Source organism: Labrus bergylta, chromosome 17 (genome assembly GCF_963930695.1).
Source record: "Labrus bergylta chromosome 17, fLabBer1.1, whole genome shotgun sequence".
Lineage (NCBI taxonomy): Eukaryota > Metazoa > Chordata > Actinopteri > Labriformes > Labridae > Labrus > Labrus bergylta.
This window is the reverse complement of record NC_089211.1, coordinates 11,161,844-11,184,658: the sequence shown is the minus strand read 5'-3', so window position 1 is coordinate 11,184,658 and position 22,815 is coordinate 11,161,844. Positions and strand designations below refer to the sequence as shown.

The 22,815-nt window shown below is 38.7% G+C and overlaps 1 protein-coding gene across 1 annotated transcript in view; it reads left to right on the top strand.

The window, feature by feature from the left end:
• Positions 1–20,875, top strand: part of trabd2a (TraB domain containing 2A) — a 63,673-nt gene extending 42,798 nt beyond the window's left edge. Inside the window, exons 5-7 of the mRNA XM_020644322.3 lie at positions 11,235–11,325; positions 14,419–14,679; positions 18,604–20,875. Of these exons, the coding sequence (XP_020499978.2) occupies positions 11,235–11,325; positions 14,419–14,679; positions 18,604–18,799 (548 nt within the window). The 3' untranslated portion in view covers positions 18,800–20,875. The remainder of the gene's footprint in view (positions 1–11,234; positions 11,326–14,418; positions 14,680–18,603) is intronic.
• The last annotated feature ends 1,940 nt before the right edge of the window (positions 20,876–22,815 follow it).

Below are 22,815 nucleotides of genomic sequence, written 5' to 3'. Positions count from 1 at the left end.
AGCAAAGCACACATTGGTTACAGCCCCCCCCCTCAAAAAAAAAAAAAAAGTTAAACCTTGAGAACTTGTCCAGGTTGACTGAGTCAGATGATTATGATTAAACCACCAGTGCAGGGAATCTGAAATTGAATCTACAGTGTGGTATTTGGAAGAAACCAAACTGGAAGTTGACTTGACATCATTTTTTTTTTCTTTGAACTATTTGAACTTATTGGTTCTTTTTTTTAAGAAAAGTTTTTTATGATGAAAATCAAGTCCATTCTATAAAAATAAAACCCCATCTTTCAACTCTGATATATGGTCACTGAAAGATATATATTTGGCCAAGATGCATAGCCAGCATGCATTGGACATTCAAACTCTAGCGCAGTGTTAGTTGGGGGTGATGTATTGTAAAATTTTCAATGGTGAAAATGTGAGACGGACTGTTGATTTTTTTTATGATTTATTCAGCCGAGGACAAGAGCGACAGAACAAACATAGCTGACAAAGTTTTCATGTTGACAGGCTTGTTTATATTCTGTTAGCAGGCTCCATTTGAATAAACTGTTATTGGGTTGAAAGAAGACATTCCCTTTACCTGAAACTGTTAGGTATACATTTCTTCAGCCTCAGCACATCATTATTCCTTTTCAGCTCCTATCCAAATATAGATCTGCTGATATGAGATGTCTTACACATATGTATTACAGATACACAGACCTAAAGGAAGAATTACACATAGATGGTAGACAGATTTAAAATAATATATCCACTGAATTACAAAGATGAATGAATTGATGAAAATTTGTACTAACACAACTCACAACTCTTTGTACTTACAACTCACTTTTACCAGAGTTTGCATACTTTGATCACTCTTTTGTTTGACTACAGGGAGTAAGCTGGTGTGTGTGTGTGTGTGTGTGTGTGTGATGTGTTCAAGTGCCATCATTTCTTGGCAGACAGTGGACAACTTAGAAGTGCACAGAGAGCGAGTGTAGAGACTATTGCAGCCTGACAGATGTTATCCCAAACACGGCTCCAATGTGCCGTGTGGCACCACAGGGTTTGAGTGAGGGTTTATTTAAAAAACAGCCTCACACCACCACAGGCCTCTTATGTGCTCTGTTTCTCATTTTATGCTCAACAATCTATTCAAACACGCACAGCACGATCTCAAGAAAACTTGTGCGCACAATTTAGCCTTTTTTTGGGGGGGATGATAAACACGATGCAGCATAACTCAAATAAAAGAAAGGGACGAGAGCCAGAGAAAGTAATTAAAGAGCTGTCTTGTTTGATAATCCATCTTTTTAATCCGGTCAAGTGGACATGAAGCTGCTGCAAATTCTAACTTTACGCTTTCTTTGTGAGCTAAACAAACCACCTTTTCCATCATCCCTGTCACTTTCCCACAAATGCTATCTATAATAAATGTTACTTAGCTGCTCGTTAACAGATCATCCATCTTTAACATTTGTCTGGAGCAGTTACTTTAGTCCTAGGAGTCTTCAGATGTGTCTTTTAAGAGAAAATAAATGAGCTTATCTTGATATGTGAAAGTTACAGACTAGGCATTGCATTTCCTGTTGTACAGGGAAAACTACTGTGTGTTTAAAGTTTATGATAGGCCTATACGATAAAGACTTTTTAGCTGACATCTCCTAAGTAATTTCCTGACCTGGTTTTCTTCTTTTAACATTGTCTAAAGAGATTCAAAACTAAAAATGGACGGGAAACCTGCAAGCCAAACTGAGATACCACCTCAAGCGGCCCGACTGTTCTCCATATCTTAAACAGCAGACTTTACATGGGCACCGCGTCAAGATACTTGGTCTCAATGGAGGCGTGATTTAGAACTGAACTGAAGACCCAACAGGATGCTCTTATCATCAGCTATCATAGTCTAGCATCTGACGACTTAACATTCCTGTGTTGTTTTGCATGCCTGTCCTTTTTTTTTCGTCTCGATTCCTGTTTTTGGTTCTCTTGGTTAAATTCAGCAGTAGTCATCTGTGTTCTCTGCGCTTTAGTCTCTGCTTCTGTCTGTGTTGAATCGTCTTATTTATTGACCCTGTCTTTTTTTAACCTTCATCCTTTCCCTCCACCTTTCCTGCATGCAGCGTCCCATGTCTGTTAGAAAAATAGTGATTGGTATCCATTTTACAGTCAAGGAATGAACTATTGAATTCAGCCTGTTTCTGAAACTATATGTCTCACTATGTGCAGAGAGAAACCTAAAATGTTTGAGGTGTCGAGGTGTTCGCATTCTTTGGCCTGCCGTCAGAAAAGGCTCGTTTCATGGATCAGTGGTCTGTTTCGCACCTTCAGCGGCTGTTTTGTGCCTTTCAAATTCACACAGCCATAGTACAGCTGTCTTTTGTCTCAGCTTTCTCACATCACTGGTATCCTACGTGCAAAATATAACCTGGAGAATGTCAGAAGAAAAGCTGTCTGATTGTTAGGATAAGTTGAAAAGAATAGCGTCACGATTGATAGAGCAAGAATGCCAATATCTGCATAAGCATGTCTGAAACCACATCTCGCTGTATTATTAGTCACTACATGGATTTCATGAACAATGGTCAATAGTGATCAAATGGCCGTTTAGTATGAGGCAGGTACATACACATTGTTTGTTCAAGGCTTTAATAGGACATGTAAAATACAAACTGTTCTTACACTGAATCAAAACTTACTGTACAAAGCATCAATTAAACTCTCCGTATGTTAAATAAAGATTCATTCTAAAGTGACCATCAGAAGTAACTAATCCCGTTCATACACAGTTATACGACGCAGACAAAGCTGGGTTTCAGTAAGAGGTGTGGAAAAAAACTCTTTCTTATCTTCTGGGATTTTAAATTCAATTCAATTCAATTCAATTTATTTGTATAGCGTCAACTCATAACAAGTGTTATCTCAAGACACTTTACAAAAAGCAGGTAAAAAGACCTTTCTCATTGTTATGTTACAAAAAGCAGGTAAAAGACCTTACTTATTGCTATGTTACAACGATCCGGCCTATCCATCATGAGCACTTTAGCAAAGCAGCAAAAATTACAGTGGTAAGAAAAAACTGCCTTATTAAAAGGCAGAAATCTTCGGCCGGATCCCCGGCTCATGACAAAACAGCCTGATCCGGCCGAAATCAATTCATAACTTCCAAATAACGATTTCTTTTGGCTAATCAGTCACTCCCTGCTCAGGAGCAGCAAAACATTCGGCCAGACTCACAGATGACTTGAGTAGATCCTGTAGTGTGTACTAATTCAAAAATAGTCTTTAAATCCATGAATCCAGAATCATTTTGAATTGAAAATAGATTCTGAATTGAATTGTGACCCCAAGAATCGGAATCGAATTGTGAGACATCCATAGATTTCCAGCCCTAGTTTTAGTGTATTTCCCAAGGACACATCGGACATGCGGCTGCAGGAGCTGGGGATCGAACCCCCGACCATCCCCTTGACAGATTACTAACTCTACCAACTGAGCCCCTTTACTAACCTGATATGCTTACAAATACAAAGAATTTGACTTTGATAACCTGTTCTCTCTATGTACCAACAACAAATATATTTAAAAAAAAAACTATTAAACAACAAAGACAACTTACCCACCTCCCCATTTTCCTTAAATCACAAGGTAAAAAATGTTATAAATATAGTATGCTCAACTTTGTGTAATGGAAATTATGTCCATCTAACCACAAATGCCTCAAGGAGGATGAAGTCAAGACTGAAAGAAACTTTATTACAGGGCTACTAACTATAATTATTGTCAGCTAGCTTGACAACATTAATCGTATTTTTTGCTGTCTGAAGAGTTTTGCCAACAGTGTCCTGTTCTTTTCAAACAAACTGCCTTTGACTGATGAAAGATGAGATTTTAATTCACTACAGGGAGGATTTCAGAGTCAATCAAAGGCGTAAAACAGGATGATTTAAAGAGGCAGAAGACGAAGAAGAAATGCTATGTTAGCAGAGCCTGTATTTCCAGACACTCGATATGTGAGTTTATATAGAGCTGGCATTGTTTTGCGAAAATAAAACACCAGGATGACTGTGATGTCTATGCCCGTGGATAACCAATAATTTTCCTGTTATTTGCCTTTGACAAGTATGTCACTTTTATTGATGGCTGCTTCTCCTTGACTTCTTGTCTGTTAGCAGCTCTGTAATTTTCAAATACAATCTTTGGCTGGTTAGAACTTCCAATGTCCTAGAAACGTCAAAACCTAAAATCCCGTCTATCGTGTAGTTTTGATATTGAATTGAATTTCTGAACTTTTTCTTTTTTATATCTCCTTTTTCCATTAATTTATACAGATTATTGTCTCGTAAACCATAGTGTCGAATATATACACTAGAGCAGAAAGCCCCATAAAAGTGGCTCATTGCAAAGTATATTCCGGCACCAAACGCTTGGGACTTTGTGTCATTGGCAATAAATGTTTTTTTTCAGGAACTTAAACACTTCATTCTGTCGTCTGAAAAAGCAGCAGACACCTCATTGTCATCCCCTTAAACAAAAGGCTTCATTCAGTTCTTAGCAGCAGTGATTATGGGCTGCAGGGTTCAGCTGACTCACAGGGAACATGTGGACATAAACAGCTAGCTACAAGGCTATATGGGGCGGAATGGCCTGAGTGCTGCCTGTAGCGTTTGTTTATCCAACATGCTGTAATGTTATGAGAACTGCTGCTCGAGCCCTGCTTACAAGTTGTAATGTAAATATTAATGTGTATGGAAAAGGAACGCTATTTAAGGCTTACCATATGTTGTAATAATTTGAGCCACTGATTGTGGAGACTAGATGTCTTTTTAAGGATGAATAATGCCGTGGTATTTATGTGATGTTAGCCTAACAGCCTGCAGGTGTGCAGAAAGGTCTCATATTAGTTAAATACAGGTTTGTTTTCAGAAAGGTTTTTCAGTTGTATTTCTTATTGTTTCAATTTACAACTAATTGAACGGGTCTTTTACCTAAGCTTAACATGTTCCTGTGGAAACAATCATTCAAAAATCAGTGTTCCTCTGGAGGATTTCAGACATTACTGTGACGCTGCAGCCACCTTTAGTGACTAAATTAAAATAATTTATCAATCAATACATTTTTAGTTATTACATTTTCATAAGTTATCTCACAATACTTAACATAAAGAGCAGGTCTTGACCGCATTCTTTGCAATAATATTTCAGAGAGACCCAATTTTATCCACTCAGATCGAACACTTGGTTAATAATAGAAAAAAACAAACAAGGACAGCTTCATTTGATACGGGGTGAGATATTGAGGTTGGCTCTCTCTCCCACAGTCCTAAGATATGACTTTTAGGATAATTGGTGACTCTAAGTTGTCCGCTGTGTGTATGTAAGCGTGACTGGTTGTTCATCTCTTTAGCCCTTTTCACACATGCACTGTAACATTTCAGGACAGTCTGCTCCTGAAATCTTCCTGAGTTGCTCTTTACAACATGAGCCTCACAGCGGGAAGTTTTCCCCTGTTCCACATGAGGAGTGGGGGGGCGGATCTCGAGAGTCAAGACATGACGTAGAAAAGACGCTGTGGAACTCACACTACACAGTATATTTACAACATATTCAGACATAGCAGATGCTGTCAAAAATGAGAGTGTGAGCCTTTATAACAATCTTAACGCGTAATGGATGCATTCACAATATGAACAAAAGAATGGGCATAAAAGAGTATGAAGCAGTTTCGTTACTACACAAAGATTACAAAGACTGAACCTGTCTCACGGCTGTAGCGTGAGAGATATCATCATAATCCTGTCTTTCCCCGCCCAAATCCACTTGTGTCCACTTGAATTTTCCTGAATAATAACTGCTGCATTCTTATATTGGCTCACCACAAATTCTAACAAATATAATAGGGGGCTGGCAGTTAAAAGTCCAGATAAAGCCGGGATGGAAAAATGTGTCCATTTGTGTCCACACATGCCTCTCACCCCCACAATTTGGGGAAGTTTTCAGGAGTTTTGTGCATGTGTGAAAAGACTGTATGTCAGCGATTGAATGGTGATGTGTCGACATTTGCCCAATGAAAGCTTGGATCAGCTCCAGGCCCCTGCAGCCCCCAAACAGGACAAGCGGTTTAGATGATGGATGTATTCATGGAAGATATGGAGGTAGAATCTTTTGTCATCAACCAGAACGATTAAGGAAAGCTTCATTTGAATTTCTCCATCTCCAAATAACTTTTAATTGATAAATACACTGAATATAACATGTTTTGAGCTCTATCAAACTGTTTTATTGAAGACAGGGAGCGACATCAGGGAAGCCTGAAATCATTTTTTTAAATAGTCACTTCTCTGAGTGCAGTACAGTGAAAAATATATTAAAAAAACTCTGTTAGTTTCTTTCACCATGTCATGACTTAATCTGTGACCCTCTCACTCCCATGTTATGAACGTCGCAGCATGAAGTGCGTTAGCTGTGAATGAGAGCTTTCAGGTTTGTCCCTGCTCGTTATCTCTACCATCTCCCCTCTCTCCGAGCTCCTGGAAAGACATACAGTCGACATATTGTTCACTGATGTACGTATGTTTGGCCCATTTCATAGATTTAAAATGTATGAAATTGCCCTACATAAATAATCTGTGGAAATATATGTCAGATGTCACAGATGTCACTCCAGAAGTGTGTGTCTTAAACTATGGGTGGAGCCCTAAGGTGGGCTGCAGGCCTGTTTCTAATAGGAGCCTAAATCAATGTGACCATGACTATTTCTTATGTCGGGTACATCAAGAAAAACTGAGGTGACACATATTGGGCCTTAAAGGGGAGCACTGTGAAAAAAAAAAAAAGAAATCCAGATCTTAGCCATTAGAAAGAGTTTGTTGTTACTCATAGAAGAGTTTAGAAGCAAACATGTTGAGAAGATTGTTGAAAGAAATGTTTTCATTTTGATTTGCCGTGAGACAACCAACAAGCAGAAAAACTGATCCTGATTATGTGAGTCAACATGTTTAACAAAGCCATGCGGTGGAAACATCTGGGGGAGCCAGTGCGGCAGAACCGAGAGTTAATACAGTGCAGAAGAATGCAATAAAAGTCCACTGCATCAGCATTTCTTTTTACAATTATCATGTGTGTTATGTTTTGAAGGAAAATATGGAAGTATGGGAGTTGGGAAGTAAATGTGGAAGTAGTTTTGCTGAATGCAGTGAGTCACTGACGCAGTCTCAAAGTATCAGAAACGTCCTCACTAACCGAGAAGTAAAAACCACAGTGTGGAGCATAAGTCTTCAGGATGCACATTTTCTAACCTTCTGGTTGATAGAAAGAATTTGTCAGGTCGTATAAAACACATTGGAAACCCATCAGTTCGTTTTATTGTCAGGACATAAACGTTTGAAACATGTTTGATGAGCCAACATAAATTCAAATGTCTCATGAAACCCAGACCGCCACTAAGGTTGTTCAAAGTTTTCTGCATAGAAAATAAATCCACCTCTTTCATGATGTTATGAACTCAGGGTCATTCAAGTTCATGTCACATTTGCGATGTGTTGTATTATTTTATCAACCTAGTTAAACTGTTTTTGTTTCTCTCATCAATTTATATTCACATTTTTAGTTTTAATATTTTTTCTGTGAAGCTCTTAAATACAAAAAGTCGTGCAGGCTTATAGACTGCCTGGTCTTAGAGAAACACACAATTAGCCACTATGCTAAGCTAGCAGCTTCAGGCTCACAAAATACACACTCGCAATGTGAATCAAAACAATAAACGTGTACCAAAACAACAATGACATTACTAAGATGGAAGTCATGTTTAAATATAGTTGAACCTTCTTATTGTTTGCCTGTCTATTAAAACTCCAGCTTTGATTTATAAATGATGGGGTAAAATATTCACTCCAAAGGAGACTGGACAATAGAGTTACTGCATATCATATATAATAATAAACTTATTATGTAGCCCTTTTCTTAACAAGGTTACAAAGTGCAGGAGATTGAAGGAGGAGGAGTAGATAAAAGGATGAAATGAAGAGTTCATGACAGTGTTCCAACGAAAGAAAGTTTTCCAAGAGGAATTAAAAGAGGCTGAAGGTTTGGCTTGTCTTATTTGATTGGCAGAGAGTTCAACAGTCGTGGGGGTCTGAGTGAAAAGGCCTGGTCACATTTAGTTACAAGCCTGGATTTAGTCACAACCAGCAGAGCTGCATCCACCCAACATTGCCGGGAATATATTTGTTTGCAAGCCAGAAAGTTTAAGGCTTTAAAAGTGATTAATAATATCTTAAAAAACAATATGATAAAAGGCAAGCAGCTCATGTGTAAGCTGGTGAGAACAGGACTGATGTGCTGTTATTTGTTGGAGCCCATGGTAGAAATTCTTGCAGTGGCGTTCTGAACCATTTGGAGTCTGTGGAGGCAGCTCTGACTGACACCTGTTAAAAGTGCATTACAATAAACTGAGAAAAAAACTGTCTCACAGCTTATATAGCAGCCAAAAAGGTGAGATTTAAAGGAAAATAACTTCTGAATTTTCAGATTAAAACTTTCTTTTTTTTTTTGCCTTTTTCCAACTGCAATAAAAATGATTGGAGAAAACATTTTGAAACACAAATTTAGTTTACTTGCAATAAAACTTTTATTATTATTTTAAAATATTCTCCTCTAGTATTGACATGTTTGAGTGCAGTGTGAACTGTTTCACTGTCAAACGTATTCTGTCTGTTTGATTGCATTGTAAAGAAACAAAAATGGTTTTACTTCAGGATCAGAGACATCCAGCAATGCATGATGAATGGTGTGTGTATATATGTGTGTGTGTGTGTGTGTGTGTGTGTGTGTGTGTGTGTGTGTGTGTGTGTGTGTGTGTGTGTGTGTGTGTGTGTGTGGGGGGGGGGTGTTCTCCCTTTGCTTAACATTGTCTGTCAGACTTTTCGCTCTCTTTTTATGAAAGAAAGCAGAGAATGATTTATTGCTTGATACCAGCCATTAGCAGAATGAGAGAGTAACAAAGAGGGGCAGTTGTCACAAATCACCTGGAATATTTCAGCCTTATACTTCACGTCGGCTGCCAAAGGCTACATCATACATGAGGCCTAACTTCAGGAAAAACGCAGACCTTTTAAAACATCATTTTCTTTTCCTAAGTTCTGCCTCTTTCCGAGCAATCAATCATTTTTAATCAAAGATGTCTGAATTTCATTTCTGTTTGTAATTCCATGACTGCGGTGCACCGGCAGCCTGCAGGATTGGACCCCCACCCCCCCACAAAAAAAAAAAAGAAAAAGAAGTATGAAACATGTTCTTGTTAAGGTGCTGGTGAGAAAAACGGTCTTCATGTGAAACCCTTGAAGCAGGCAATATGCTTTTAATTCAGCCTTCATCCTTTTTTTAAACACAGACTTTCAATAAACATGTCGTAGAATAGACCCTCTCAGAAAAGTGTGCGGAAACGTGCAGTTGTTCCAGACTGGAGCAGAGGGGTTCCATCGATTATTTTTTTTAGAGTCCCGGCTGTAAAATGGAAAGTCGATGTGAAGAATTCATGGTAAAGAAAAATGTTTGTGTTTCTATGAGACTTTGATCCCATAAAAAATGCTCTTCTTTATTTGAATGGAGATGTTATGGAAAATGATCAAACATTGTAGGAGCACAGAAAAAAAAACTTTACCATAGTTACATGTTATTCCACTCTCTTTTTGTTTGTTTATTTTTGCATATATTCTTTTTCTCAAGCACATACTTTTTTTGAAACTCTTTGAACACACACTTGGTCCCCAGAAACACCATGAAGCCTTTGGGGACATGTCAGAATTAATGGTTTACCTCCTATTACAATTTGCATGTGTATGCGTACTTGTGTGTGTGTGTGTGTGTGTGTGTGTGTGTGTGTGTGTGTGTCCCTTTGAAGTTGTCGGAGTCTGCCCACCCTTCTGCAGCTCCTCATTGTGCCGGACAGCTCCATTTGTCCCACCTTAATCCCCCTGACATAAACTCACATAAATCACACTGAGTTGTTTCTAAACGTGGGCAGGCTGGAATACTGGACCTCTGTCTGCCTGTTGCACGCTGATTTCAGCTTGAAGAGCTGCTGGGTGTTCATTGAACTGACCACCTGTATTGATAATGATCTCAGTTAAAAGTGAAGATAAATGCAGGTTTCCTTTTGCACGGAAACAGCTCATTATTTTCACACAGGAGCTCTGGAATCAACGATAGAAATGCATAAATTGAGTAGATGTTTGCTAACAGCAATTTGTTTTTTATTAACCAGAGAACGACAAAGTAAAAGGTAGCATGCATACACAGTTTGTAAGTTTTAAAAAAACTCAATCAATCTAGATTCTTTAGGTGCATTATCCCCTGCGGGGCGGCTAAGCAGACACATACACATTCATTTACCAAGAGAACTAGTTTTAAAAGAGTTCTAATTCCCTGTCACTAGACCAGATCAAATGTTGACATTTCACACTTCAGTAGGAGCCTCTCAGTCTTTTTCCATGACTACATAAGAACCTGGGACAGAGTTTTTAGTTCTAGAGATGGGGCAGCATCACGGCACTCATGGTGCATTTAGGCCGACCCCTCTCTATTGGATGGCTCAGGGCCAGATTAAAGTGCCGGGGCTCATTGTTTACACAGCTCTGTGGTGCCATGGCTGAGCAGGCCCAAACAATGAGCCCCTGCTCCCCCTTGTCAGAGTGAGGGGAAGAATGGAGACCTCTTGACATGGCAACCTGATTCTCAATGCCCCTCACTTTACGTGGTGGAGAGGGTCAGAGAGAGAGAGAAAGAAAAGAGGGGAGAGAAGGGCAGGTTAGAGATAAGGAAGGAGGAGAATGGAGGAATGAAAATGCAAAGAAAAGAGAGGAGAGGAGGCAGATACGAGGGAGGGTGGAGTTCAATCAAGGAAAGACAAAGATCAGTAAAGGACGGCCTACAAAAAGAGGAAAAGGAGAGGAATGATGAATGGAAAAGGCAGCAGGTGAAAAAGAAGACAAATGAGAAAGACGTATGAAAGAGGAGAAGATTATTGAAATAAGGAGAAATGTAGCATACAGCATGTACCCACTCTGATATTTGACATAGATATATTTTTGAATCTTTAGGTTCAACATTTGATTTAATGACAGAACTAACATCATAACCCGTCTCATGCAGCTTTGCATGAACTCTTAAAATGAGGGCATCAGTTTGGGTTTAAGTTCCTGTCCCTTTAAGAATCAATGGGCTTTAATTTTCTTTGCCTTTTTTCTTTTGCAGGTCACTTTCTTGGCAACAATACAGTCATTGATGTGCTCCGCCGCGAGGGATACGAGGTGGAGCACACCCCTGCTGGGGTACCAATAAACAGGTAAGTTTATTGGTCAAATGCCCTTAAACACACACACGCACACACACACGGACAAGCACATTGTTATGTCATCCATTACCTTTTTTCTGTCCATGAGTTTAACTGCAGGTTCCTGTTTGCTAAATTTGTCTCAAAAAAGGAAAAAGCTTTAATTACACAAATGACTGGAAAGGGTTCAAGCATTTATTCCTTCAAGAACCCAACTTTATTCGACCTAACCCTAACCCTTAAAGACTTTTTTTTTATTCAAAGCATATTAGATCAGTTAAAGTAAATAGGGGTAACAATGTCAGAGGCAAGTTTCATGGACTGAAGTTTTCAGTGTGAGAGACTTTTTCATCTTCATGTGATCATATTTTTGTGACACACTGCCGAGAAAAAGACAAGCACAGAGATTGTGGGTAGAGAGCTGTGCAAAAACACATACATTTCCTCGCCCTTTTTCACGACTCTGCCTGAAAACGCGAGTGTATAAAGTCAAAGGCCCATATTTTATCACTTAGATGGAGTGTAAGGTTTCCATCTCGGCCACATTGTGCTGGGCAACAGCCGCCTCATGGCCCTGACAGGAGTATATATTTCTCTCAACCTTTTCGTCGACTGGATTTGAAGTAGGAAATCATTTTCCAAGTAAGCATAACTCCATAGTCGGCCTGTGTTCATTTACAGACCTAAAACAGATGTTCGGGTTCTGCTCGAGCCCAGACGAGCAATGTGTCGTCTGCAAATAATCAAAACCGGACACAGAAGCTGTCCGATGAGTGACGCTCCTCTTTAGAGTCCTTAGTCTGTTCAAGGGTCTATAAACACAAGTGATAGTTTATCGCCCTTTTTTGAAGTACTGTATGTCGCGGTTTTATTTAAGAACCAGAATGATTCACTTCTTTGTTATGAACTGGCATTAGCAGTTAGCACACAGTGTGGAAGTTGGTGATCAAATAAAATGAAATAAACAGATTCAGATCACAGTGATTCTTTTAGGGGACAAAGGGAACTTTGATGACTTTAAACTAAATGATTAACATTATTTCCCTCATATTTGAAACTCTAAATATTTTTTAGAGTCAACTTTGCTTTTATTTCTCTTTTGTTTTAACCATTGGTTGAATGATAGTTAGACTGAGCAGTGAAGTTGAACTTGAGCTTTATGAAGTCAAACCCCATTGTGTTTAGAAAACTTTATGAATCCACAGCGGGGAAACTCATTTGCCACCTGGTCAGTTCATACACACAACAAACAATATGGACAGTACCATCACAAAACACAACAAGTGAATTAATAACAAACACCATTTGAGACTGAAAACAATTATTAAAATATCTGACTCCTGCTGGAACAAAGGACCTTCTAAGTCATTCAGTAGAACACCAAGGCATCACTAGTCGCTCAATGAAAGAGCTTCAGAGTCCTTTAAAAACTCTGTGCAAAGGTTCGCCTTCAAAGATCAGTTCCTTTTTTTCTTAGTTTGGCCCTCGTTCTCTTCTCAAAGGTAACCTCAAATTAGTCTGGGGTAATGCCAATCACAGAGTCAGCCTTTTTAATCAGCTTATTAATCCTATTTCTTATCATCCACAGTATTTATTATTTATTATAGTGACATTTTATTGTATGTACCTCTATATATATTATATATCGGTCAGCAAATTGGCCATTCCCACACTACCTTTAAAATCCTGCAATTGGGATTTATAAGAGAATTATTACAAGATATTCAGATTAATGTTTTTAGTTTGATCAGTTTGATACATGTAACTGTTTACTCGGCACTGACCTAAAGCCAAATGAAAATGAAGCGACCTCTTATGAAGACTTAACCCATTCTGCATCAAGTCAAAGCCTTCTACTTAAAAATCCTGACTTTTATTGACAAACATTACCAGGAAAACAAGAAAGTCTGATTGACTAGCTGCAGTCCTAAGAATGCAAAGTCAGAGTGCAGTGTGCCAGAGGAAGACTGCAGGGATCTCTCATATGTGGATTCATTTTAGTTTAAAGGAGAAAAAAAGTAAATCATAGCCATATATCTCCTAAATCATTTGGGCCTTTTACTTTTTTCCCCCTGCCGTTTCCACCTTGTAGATTGAACAGTGGATAATCCTGACAAACCCCCCTCAGCGACCACCACTGAAGAGATGTTGAAAAGGCCAAGCCAAGCAGAGCTTATACCTCCTGCTGTGAAGCATGTAGTGCAGTCTACCATGGCACAGTGTGCGGGTCACTATCTCACTGCAGATCTGTGTTCTTTCTGTGTGTGCGCGAATCTACTTTCACACACACACTCTGTGTTTGATGCAGGATAATACGCCTCTGATGAACCTGCATTTGACCCAATCACACAAGAATGATGTCCGGGATTTATTTACCATAGACATTAGAACAATTGTTTGTCCATGCATTTCTATGCTAACCTGAGGATACCAGAACATGTGAGGGTTGGTCTTAAATGGAATGAATTTGTGTGTCAGCATGTTAGAGATAGTGGAAAGAAGAGAGCTCCTGATCTCTTAGAAGATGGTCAGCAGCTCATTAGTAGCATCAGTGTTTTAAAAAGATACATTTTGGCTTCATTTGCAGACTAATCATTCCTGTTTTGTGTGTTTGTCCAGAAACTCTTGGAAAGGTTCTTTACCAGCCTGCATAGCAGCATCCTGTTCTAACATAGCAGGAATTCCTCCTCTCTTCTTACATCTTCCCCTCACATTTCCTTTCTATTTGACAAAGCCATAGTTGCTTCTATACTTTCCGTTTTTTGGCACTTAAAAAAAAGAAATTCTGTCATTTGAATATTAAGACTGTCAAAGAAGAGGCTCTGGAAACGTTATAGCTTACCCTTAAGAGAGAATCAGAAATAAGCCTGATTCAAAGCATTTTCAATTATTTTAATAATTTCAAAATAAGAGTAGCAGGGAAATGGGAAAATATGTTTTAAGGCTACAGTGCCACACACTAAAAACTTAAAAGCAAAACCTTAGTCAAAAAAGACCAATCTTCATTTTCAGTCATCTTCATCCAAGTTTTTTTTATTTTTTTTATTAACAAGTTATTAAAATACAGAAAAGTAATCTTTTGTTCATGTCATGTGCACCCTCTAGGCGATCAAGGCCATCAGACTCTGAAGAACACCATGCTGAGTCTCCTCTCCTGGAGCCGTTCCTCCACGAGCTCCCCCACAAAGAGGAAGACGAGGGGCGTCCCCTGGAGGACGATCTGTTACCACACATGCTCCTGCCTGCTGACAGCCTGGAGCTGCTGGAGAAAGCGGAGAGGAAGATGCTGAAGAAAAAGAGGAGGAACAAGCAGAAGAAACAGCGGCACCGGCATTTTAACGACCTCTGGGTTCGAATAGAGGAGAGGTAAGAAAACGGGGCGTGGGGGAGGAACATGGCAGTGGGGTTTTGTTTCATCTGTCATGACTTGTCTGTGAGAACAGGGGGGGGGGAATGTAGAAAAGGTGAGACAAAAAGGTCTAAGAGGAGAACAAAAGAAAATATCCTAATGGTTTGAGCTGAGAGAAGAAAGACGGAGAGGATGTGGAGGGGAATCAGAAAATGTGTAATGCAGCCTATCCACTTGTCTATAGAATAAAACTGACACTTCCTGCTGTGGTGCCGCAGGCTTAAACAACCAACATATCAGATCGCCTCACTTTTCCTGCAGTCTGCACAAACTTTTATGCGCAAGAAACACACACACACACACACACACACACACACACACACACACACACACACACACACACACACACTCATGGCCTGTAGTGTGGTATGAGTCCAGACTAGTTTCTAGCTGGTATGAGTATCTTGGATGTGCAAAAAGCAGCCTGGGAGTTTCTACTAAGTATCCGGTTTTGGTCTCACAGTAGCTCCAGGCAGGGACTAACCAGACAACAAAACAAGCTCAACTTTCAGACTAAAACGAGACCTCAGCACAAGGTGTGGTCTGGTGAAGCTTCTCTTAGATTGTTGTCAAGAGGAATAAGTTTTAATGGATATGATTGTGTGCATGTGTGCAGACACCAAAAAGGTTAATTTGACCCTCCCTCCATCAGTTTTCTACACCTTCTTATCCTGTTAATCTCAGCTAACATTGACAATTCAGAGTTCACCTGACTTACACATCCTCCATTACATCCTTACACATTCCTCCTTTAGGCTGTAGGAGGAAATACGAACACTTGATGGAAAGACACAGTCATAGGGAGAACATGCAACTACTGAAGAACAAACTAGGGAGTCACCATGCCAAATCCTGACTGATTCTATGACTTTGAATTATATTTCACAGGTAATAAATGTCAAACCAAAGGATAAAAAAAAAATGCACTTTACGTGAACTCAAAGTCATGGAAACAATTTTTACTATTAAAGGATAATTTTGGCAAATTCTTAAACTGTAAAGTCTTGTAGAGATGTACACATTTCAGCTGCATGATCATGATTGGTAGTGTAGGCAGCAAAGTATCCCAATGATTATAAAATTAAGATAATGACATGCTTGCAATCTTAAAGGGGACATATTATGAAAAATCCACTTTGACAGTGTTTTTGAACATATATTTGGGTAACCTGAGTGTCTACTGACCCACAAAATGTGATCCAGTCCTTTGTTTGTGGTCTGCATAAGTCCTACAACACAGAGAAAAATGCTCCGTTTTGGATTTGCTCTCATTGTGATGTCACAGTGGGATTCTGGTAAAAAAAATACCCTCCCCTCCCCTCCCCTGGTATCTCCACCCATGGACTCCACCCCCAGCCTAGAGCAAACATTTTGTACAGGTCTGCCATTTTTATACTTGCTAGCGAAGGAGTGATGTCTACCGGGAAAACTCAGGGGGGGCTCATTGCATTTAAAGAGACACACACACCAAAATGGAGCGTTCTGAGAGAGCTGGTTTATACAGGGTCACATACCTCCTCTGGTGCTTGATTCATCAGCTCACTTGGACTTTCTGCTGAAAAAATACTCAGGGGGTTAGCAGGAGAAACTCCGGATAAAGTTTTAAGAAAGCCCCGTTACATTTACGAAATATTTGCTAAAAACAAGAGTTGCAGATAAATGATGCGTAATGGTTTTTAAAACTTGACATCTGCAGGACTCTGTTCTAACGCTTGTGGGGATTTTTTCTCATATGAACATGTTTTTTTCCATGTACAGTATACTGGTAAAAATCACTAGCGGAAAAAAAAATCCCACCTTGTCTCGTCTGTTCTTCACATGAACAGAGGTCGTTTGTGTACATTTGTGTACATTCTGTCTGCAGACATGTTTTCTTTCTTTCTGAGAGACTCTGTCTTTGAATGGAAAGGAAGCTGAGTGTTTGTGTGCACATGTTACAAAGTGTACACCGTGCACGTCTTTGTATATTTTAACTTCTATAAAGGTGGCCGAGTGGGAAAGGTAGACAGAGCAAGGAGCGACTGCAGCGCCACAGTTCTCTGTTGTGTTCCATGCATGACCACAGAGAAACATGTCACACATGGTGTCCTTACAACTCTCCTGCCCCTCGAAACATAAACAAACCTGTTTCATTAATACATAGACATCTGTATGTGGACATCCAAAACTCTGCTTCTACAAGCAATATCACTTTAAGACTAAATAAATCAATGTAAACTGCAAAGGGAAAATATCCCTTACAGCATCTAAGAATTATTATTTTAAAAATGATCTTATTTTGACTGGCAGTTAAAAAAAATTGTTAAATTGTTATTGAAGCTCATTTGTCTACTACTGAATAGATGGTAGACATGTTCAGTGTTTTTAGACCATTTTAAAATATTTCAATATGTTTTGGTAGGTTAATTTAAAGTTCATTAAAAAATAAGAAATGTATGAAACATGTCTTTTTATCTCTCAGTGTTTCATGTTGTTGCGGTGTTTCAAAGTACTATTGCAGCCCTAATTCAGAAGTACAGATTCTAACTTCAGGAACTTGTGTATTTGTTTAGCCTGGTCCTCGCCCGATTGGTCTAAATACACATACCACAAGCACTACAGGCACAGCATCGAACATGAGAGCAGAAATGATTTAATTGCCGGACTTGTTTGAAAACTGGAAAGATAAGGAGAGAAGTAATGCAGACTAAATTCATAGTATTTATGAAACGAAGAGAAGGAACAAAAAGAAGGTTTACATTTCTACTGATGCAGAGGATAACATTGTCCTGAGGTTTTACTTTGTGTATTTTACATCATTAATATTTCTATAGTGTCCTTTATGCACCCTGCTGGACAAAAGTGAACGTTATAGTGATCAAATGTGACAAATGAGAAGCCTGAAGAACTACATGGAACTTTGTAAGGAAATAATAAAGTCTTCTCTGGACTGCTGTACCTCATGTATTCAGGAACATGTTTTATTTGAGCGTGTCGAAGTATTACGCACATCTTATTTTGACTGTCTCAACCTGTTTTTGAAAAATATCAAAGTTTACTGAGTAAAGGTCTGCAAGAAGAAAAACACTATTTTTGAAATACAATTTACAAAGGCATAGCTCTTGATTTATTTTTTCAGATCTTTGTGTTTTTCAATAATATTAAAGCTCTTATGAGAATCTTCTGATTTTCATTGATTTTCTCATCCCCTGTGGACAAAGCTTTACCTTTTATCTCGTTTTATGATCTTTTCCTGTACATGTGTCCGGGATGATTTTGAAGACAATTCTAGTTCTGCTATTTTATAATGGTCAAAATGATCAATCACTGTGAATCTTTTAGTGGAAAATTTCAACAAAAGCCACTTCTGCAGCACTATCCTCTGACACATATCCTGCAGCTGCTTGCAAAGGCATGACAAATCAGTACAGGGAAACTTTCCATCTTGCTGCTGAGGCTAGTGTCTGCTTTTTTTGGGTCATAAAGAGACGTCGTTATCAATTTGTCTTTTTCATAACAAGCTAAAATGTCCTTACATGACATGTGAAGTTGCCATTCGTCAGTTTAAAAAAAAGGTTTAATTAACCATATTTAGAGGATCATGGGTTAAGGTGTCGATTATTGACAGTTGCCTGGCAGGAGGAGGGAACAAACCCACAACTGCTCTATGTTGCTTAATCTAGATTGCTGCAAGTACTTCACAAATAAGTTCCTTTCCAATGAAGACCGGCCTCCTCAGACAAATCAGGGAACAAATTAAAAAATATCTCATGTAAATGAACAAATACTGCTCATACTTTGAGGTAATAATGAGTGTATGGGGCCCTCTTCATTTCGAGTAATCAGCGGATGTACTTGAAAATCATCTCATTATTCCTTTCCTCTCTCTTCTTTCTGCACAGCACATTGGTCCAGTCTCCACCTCCTCCGCTGGTCCGCATCATCAATGGCTACATCACAGTGCGACCCCCTGACAGAATCCAAAACCACAACAACCACCACCACACATCTTCAGCATCCACCACCTCTTCACCCTCACCAACACTCGCCCTCCTCGGCGCCGTGTTCACAATGCAGACGTGGACTGTTTTCCTCTAGTAGAGCATAACGACGGGACACTTCTCGTCCAGTATAAACTGTCATATGCGGTGGCTTCAGCTCATGTTCTCCGAGTCCTGATCCTGCATCACAATACCTAGAAGAGGCCTCAAATAAATGGCCCACTCTGCAGAATGGAAAAGCATGGAGAAATGCTGTGAAACCAGCTCTAGCTGTAACGTAACAGGACACTCAGTCATGTCAATAGAGCACATCTTTTACAAATGGAGGACTTGATGAGCATGTTAAAGCCCTCATATGGTTTCAGTTTTTTTGCGCAAAGAAAAAACTGCAGGCAAGCGTGCACAGATAGCAGGCAGGAGGAGTGACAGCTCACAAACAGCAGTATTAAGAGACATCTCACTTAACATTACTCAGCCTGACAGTTCCCTAATGGACTAGAGTATTACAATAGACTCTCATCGTTCAATGTGAAGTAACCCTGAGAATTAAAGAACTTACATTGTGAAAGCGATTGCTAAATATCAAATACCTTCAATAAGTACAGCTGGAACCATTTGTCTTTTTTATAAGTGTGTGTGTGTGTGTGTGTGTGTGTGTGTGTGTGTGTGTGTGTGTGTGTGTGTGTGTGTGTGTGTGTGTGTGTGTGTGTGTGTGTGTGTGTGACAGATCGTGTGTTTGTGTGTGTGTGTGAGAGAAACAAATTCTATCAGCTCTTAAACGCCCCGGGGCTTTGCAAACAGAGGACTTCAGATGATTCTTCCTTTTGCAGAAGAGTATTGCATAAAGACCTACAGTGGGGTAAATTGTACATAATGTTTCTAAATATTATAGATGTATTTTAGAATTATAAAAAAAAAGGAAATTATCACAAGTGTTGTCGTTGTTTATATAAATATATAAAATAGATATGCAGTATATTTTGAAAAGAAAATCAGGAACTAACCACCATAGCTCATGCGTCATGTCTCTCACTGAAATGAAAGGTGACGTGCTGTTGTATTGAACTTCATGTATCAGTGTTACCACTTTGCTTTGCTGTATGTCACCTGAGAAACCATGTTGTGTTTTTTTTTTTCACCTAGAGATTTTTGTTTTGTTTAATTTATTAAACTACAATAGTTTTGCTGTAGGCCATATCAAACATTCCCCATGTTTTTCTTATTTTTCCTTTCAGTTCACATTATGATGTCCAAATGTGTTTTTGTCAAATGTTTTCAAGTTTGATTTCCGAGCATATGATTGTTAAAAAAATACTACAAAATAATAATACAGTAAGTACAAAAGGCTGTCTTCACAGATAGACAACATACAGCATAGGACGTTAGGTCTTATACATTTCCCCGGTATAAAATGACTGTTATAGTATTTCAATGAAACAATAAAATATTTATCTAGATATGAATCGTATTGTTTGGCTGTAAAGTAAATTCATTTGAATCTTCTCTTCAGACTTAATTTCTGTCCATTGGCATCTGTTGTTGTTCACCATGATACATTCTTAATGATATGGGGCTTGTCAAAGTGTATTAAAATACTAAACACAGAAAAAAAAATGAGCTACTATTATTTAAAAATGAAACGAGACTTGCCACTGTAACTTTGCTAAATGTTGCTTAGTGCTCATGGTGGATTAATGTTGGGTCTTTGTAGATTGTAAATCAATGAGTTAGGTATTTTACCTGCTATTCAGCAAAATGGGGCGATGAGGGTCAGTTGGTAGAGTGGGTCAATACTCAACCGAAAGGTCCGGTCTGATCCTGGGATCCTGGATCCACGTGTCTGACGTTTCCTTAGGCAAGAACTCCAAATTTATCAGCGTCATATGAATGTGTATGAATGGGATTAGTTACTTCTGATGGTCACTTTACATATCAGCCTCTGCTATCAGTGTGTGAATGAGTAGGTGTGACCTGCGGTGTAAAAAGCGCTTTGAGTAGTCAGAAGACTAGAAAAGTGCTATACAAGCTCATGTCCATTTTTATGATATAACAACGAGTAAGGTCTTTTACCTGCCTTTTGTAAAGTGTCTTGAGACATTATTTGTTATGAATTGGTACTATACACATAAAGATGCATTGATTGATTGAATAAACAACAAACAAGTGTACCTGACATTTTAGTGCCTTAATGCTCTGTTCTGTTTTTTTTGTTCCAAAATCTTGATCTATGATTGGCTATTGGCCTCATCAGAGGCAGGTCTTATTCTAAAAAATCCACTATTCGGGCTGTTTCTTGGAGGCTGCTTGTTGATTTCCTTGCATTTTAATGTAACACCTTTCTACATAACTTTTCAAAGTCAATCAATTTTTATGCAGGAATGTAATATATTTTACATACTTCAATGTAATAGGTTAACATAGACATTATTAGTAAAGATAGACAGGGTAAATAATGCTTCTTATCTCCACATAAAAAGAACCCTGTTTAATTCAGTGCCCCAATTTGGCCACCTGTGTTAAGAAAGTCTTTGTGCTGTTAATGCTTGATGATACATAAAGGTAACCAGCAACATCAGCTCATTTAAGTTACATCAGAATCCCTTAGAGTTGCCTATAAGCACCTCAATGAAAAGTTCTGTGGTTTTACATCAAAGTTAAAAAAAAAAACATGATTTCACAATACAAAACTGAGCTGTCAGATAATTTATGCAGCAGAACGACGTATTACTTTAATGCAAATACTAACACAATATAGTCCCTTGTGTGGGGAAAAAATAAATAAAACCTTGATATAAGAAGTATCAGTCGAGGAGCAGGATGATTCATCTCACAAGTGCATCTCACACACACACACACACACACACACACACACACACACACACACACACACACACACACACATTCTGCCCTCCTGTCCTGAACCTGGGTTCATAGCATGTTTATGTTGGGTTAATGTGCTGTGATAAGAATGCTATTAGACGATGTTTGATGTGTGCATGTGGTCCGCCACAAACAAGTTCTGCTGTGCTGCTGTATGTCAACCTGCAGGAAACAAACAGGAAACCAGAACTAACAGACTCTTTAGATGTTCATCAAATGAGAGTTAATTGATTTGTTGTATCCACAGGAGAAGAAAGCTAATAGACTTGTTAGTTCGTGCTTTGATTTAGGAGTTCTACAGAGGTTTGGTAGGTCTAAATATAGCTGATATGCACGAGCTGAGTTGAGACAGGAAACACATGATTTACTGCTTTAAATGAGTCGTGAGGTATGATTCGAGATGTGACTCAGTATTCTCTGTCTGATTTATTTGATTTTATGTAAAATGAACCCTGCTGAACAAAACTGTTGATAAACTGTTGAAGTCAATAGTTGCCTGCAGTGCAGGAAATTAACTTGATAGAAGGAAATCATGGGAATGAAGTGAAATCAATAACACAGTAGATGTTGACTCAAAAAAGCTTTGATTTACTCCGATCAGTAAATTATTACTTTGACTCCAAATAGAGTCCTGTGTGTTTTTTACCTTTTGTTTCCATTACTATGTTCAAGGTTAGTTTTAGGAAACAATGCAATAAATGATTCACCAAACTAACAGGCTAATCTTTTTTGTTTTTGTTTTTAGGTTTAACATACATAACGGTTTCATCACAACATGGAACTTATCTTATGAGCTTTTAGCTTATAATATTTTTTATTCATCTCAATCCGCTCAATCCGCCCAAATATGAAATAATCATGCTCCTGACAGACCTCTGCCTCGTTAAACACAATCAAACATGAAAATAGGTCTTATAAAAACACACCACACAGGGCTGGAGGTTGGGTTGCCAGATTGGACAAAGTAAACCTTTAGGAATTGAAAGCAGATGTCCATGCAGACGTCTGTTTCCTGTGGAGCACAAAACTTGTGAAAAATAAAGACACAACATTGAAAATCTGAAGTAGTTGGAACTCTGGAAAAACTTGGGTCGGTGCTTGCCGAGAGAGCTAAAGTCCTCATTAAATATGTCAGCGTACTTTGGGATCAAATGGGAAAATCCCACCTTATAATACCTAACTGTGGATTTTAGAATGACTGATTTAGTTTTCCTTCATTTCCACTCCAAAAAC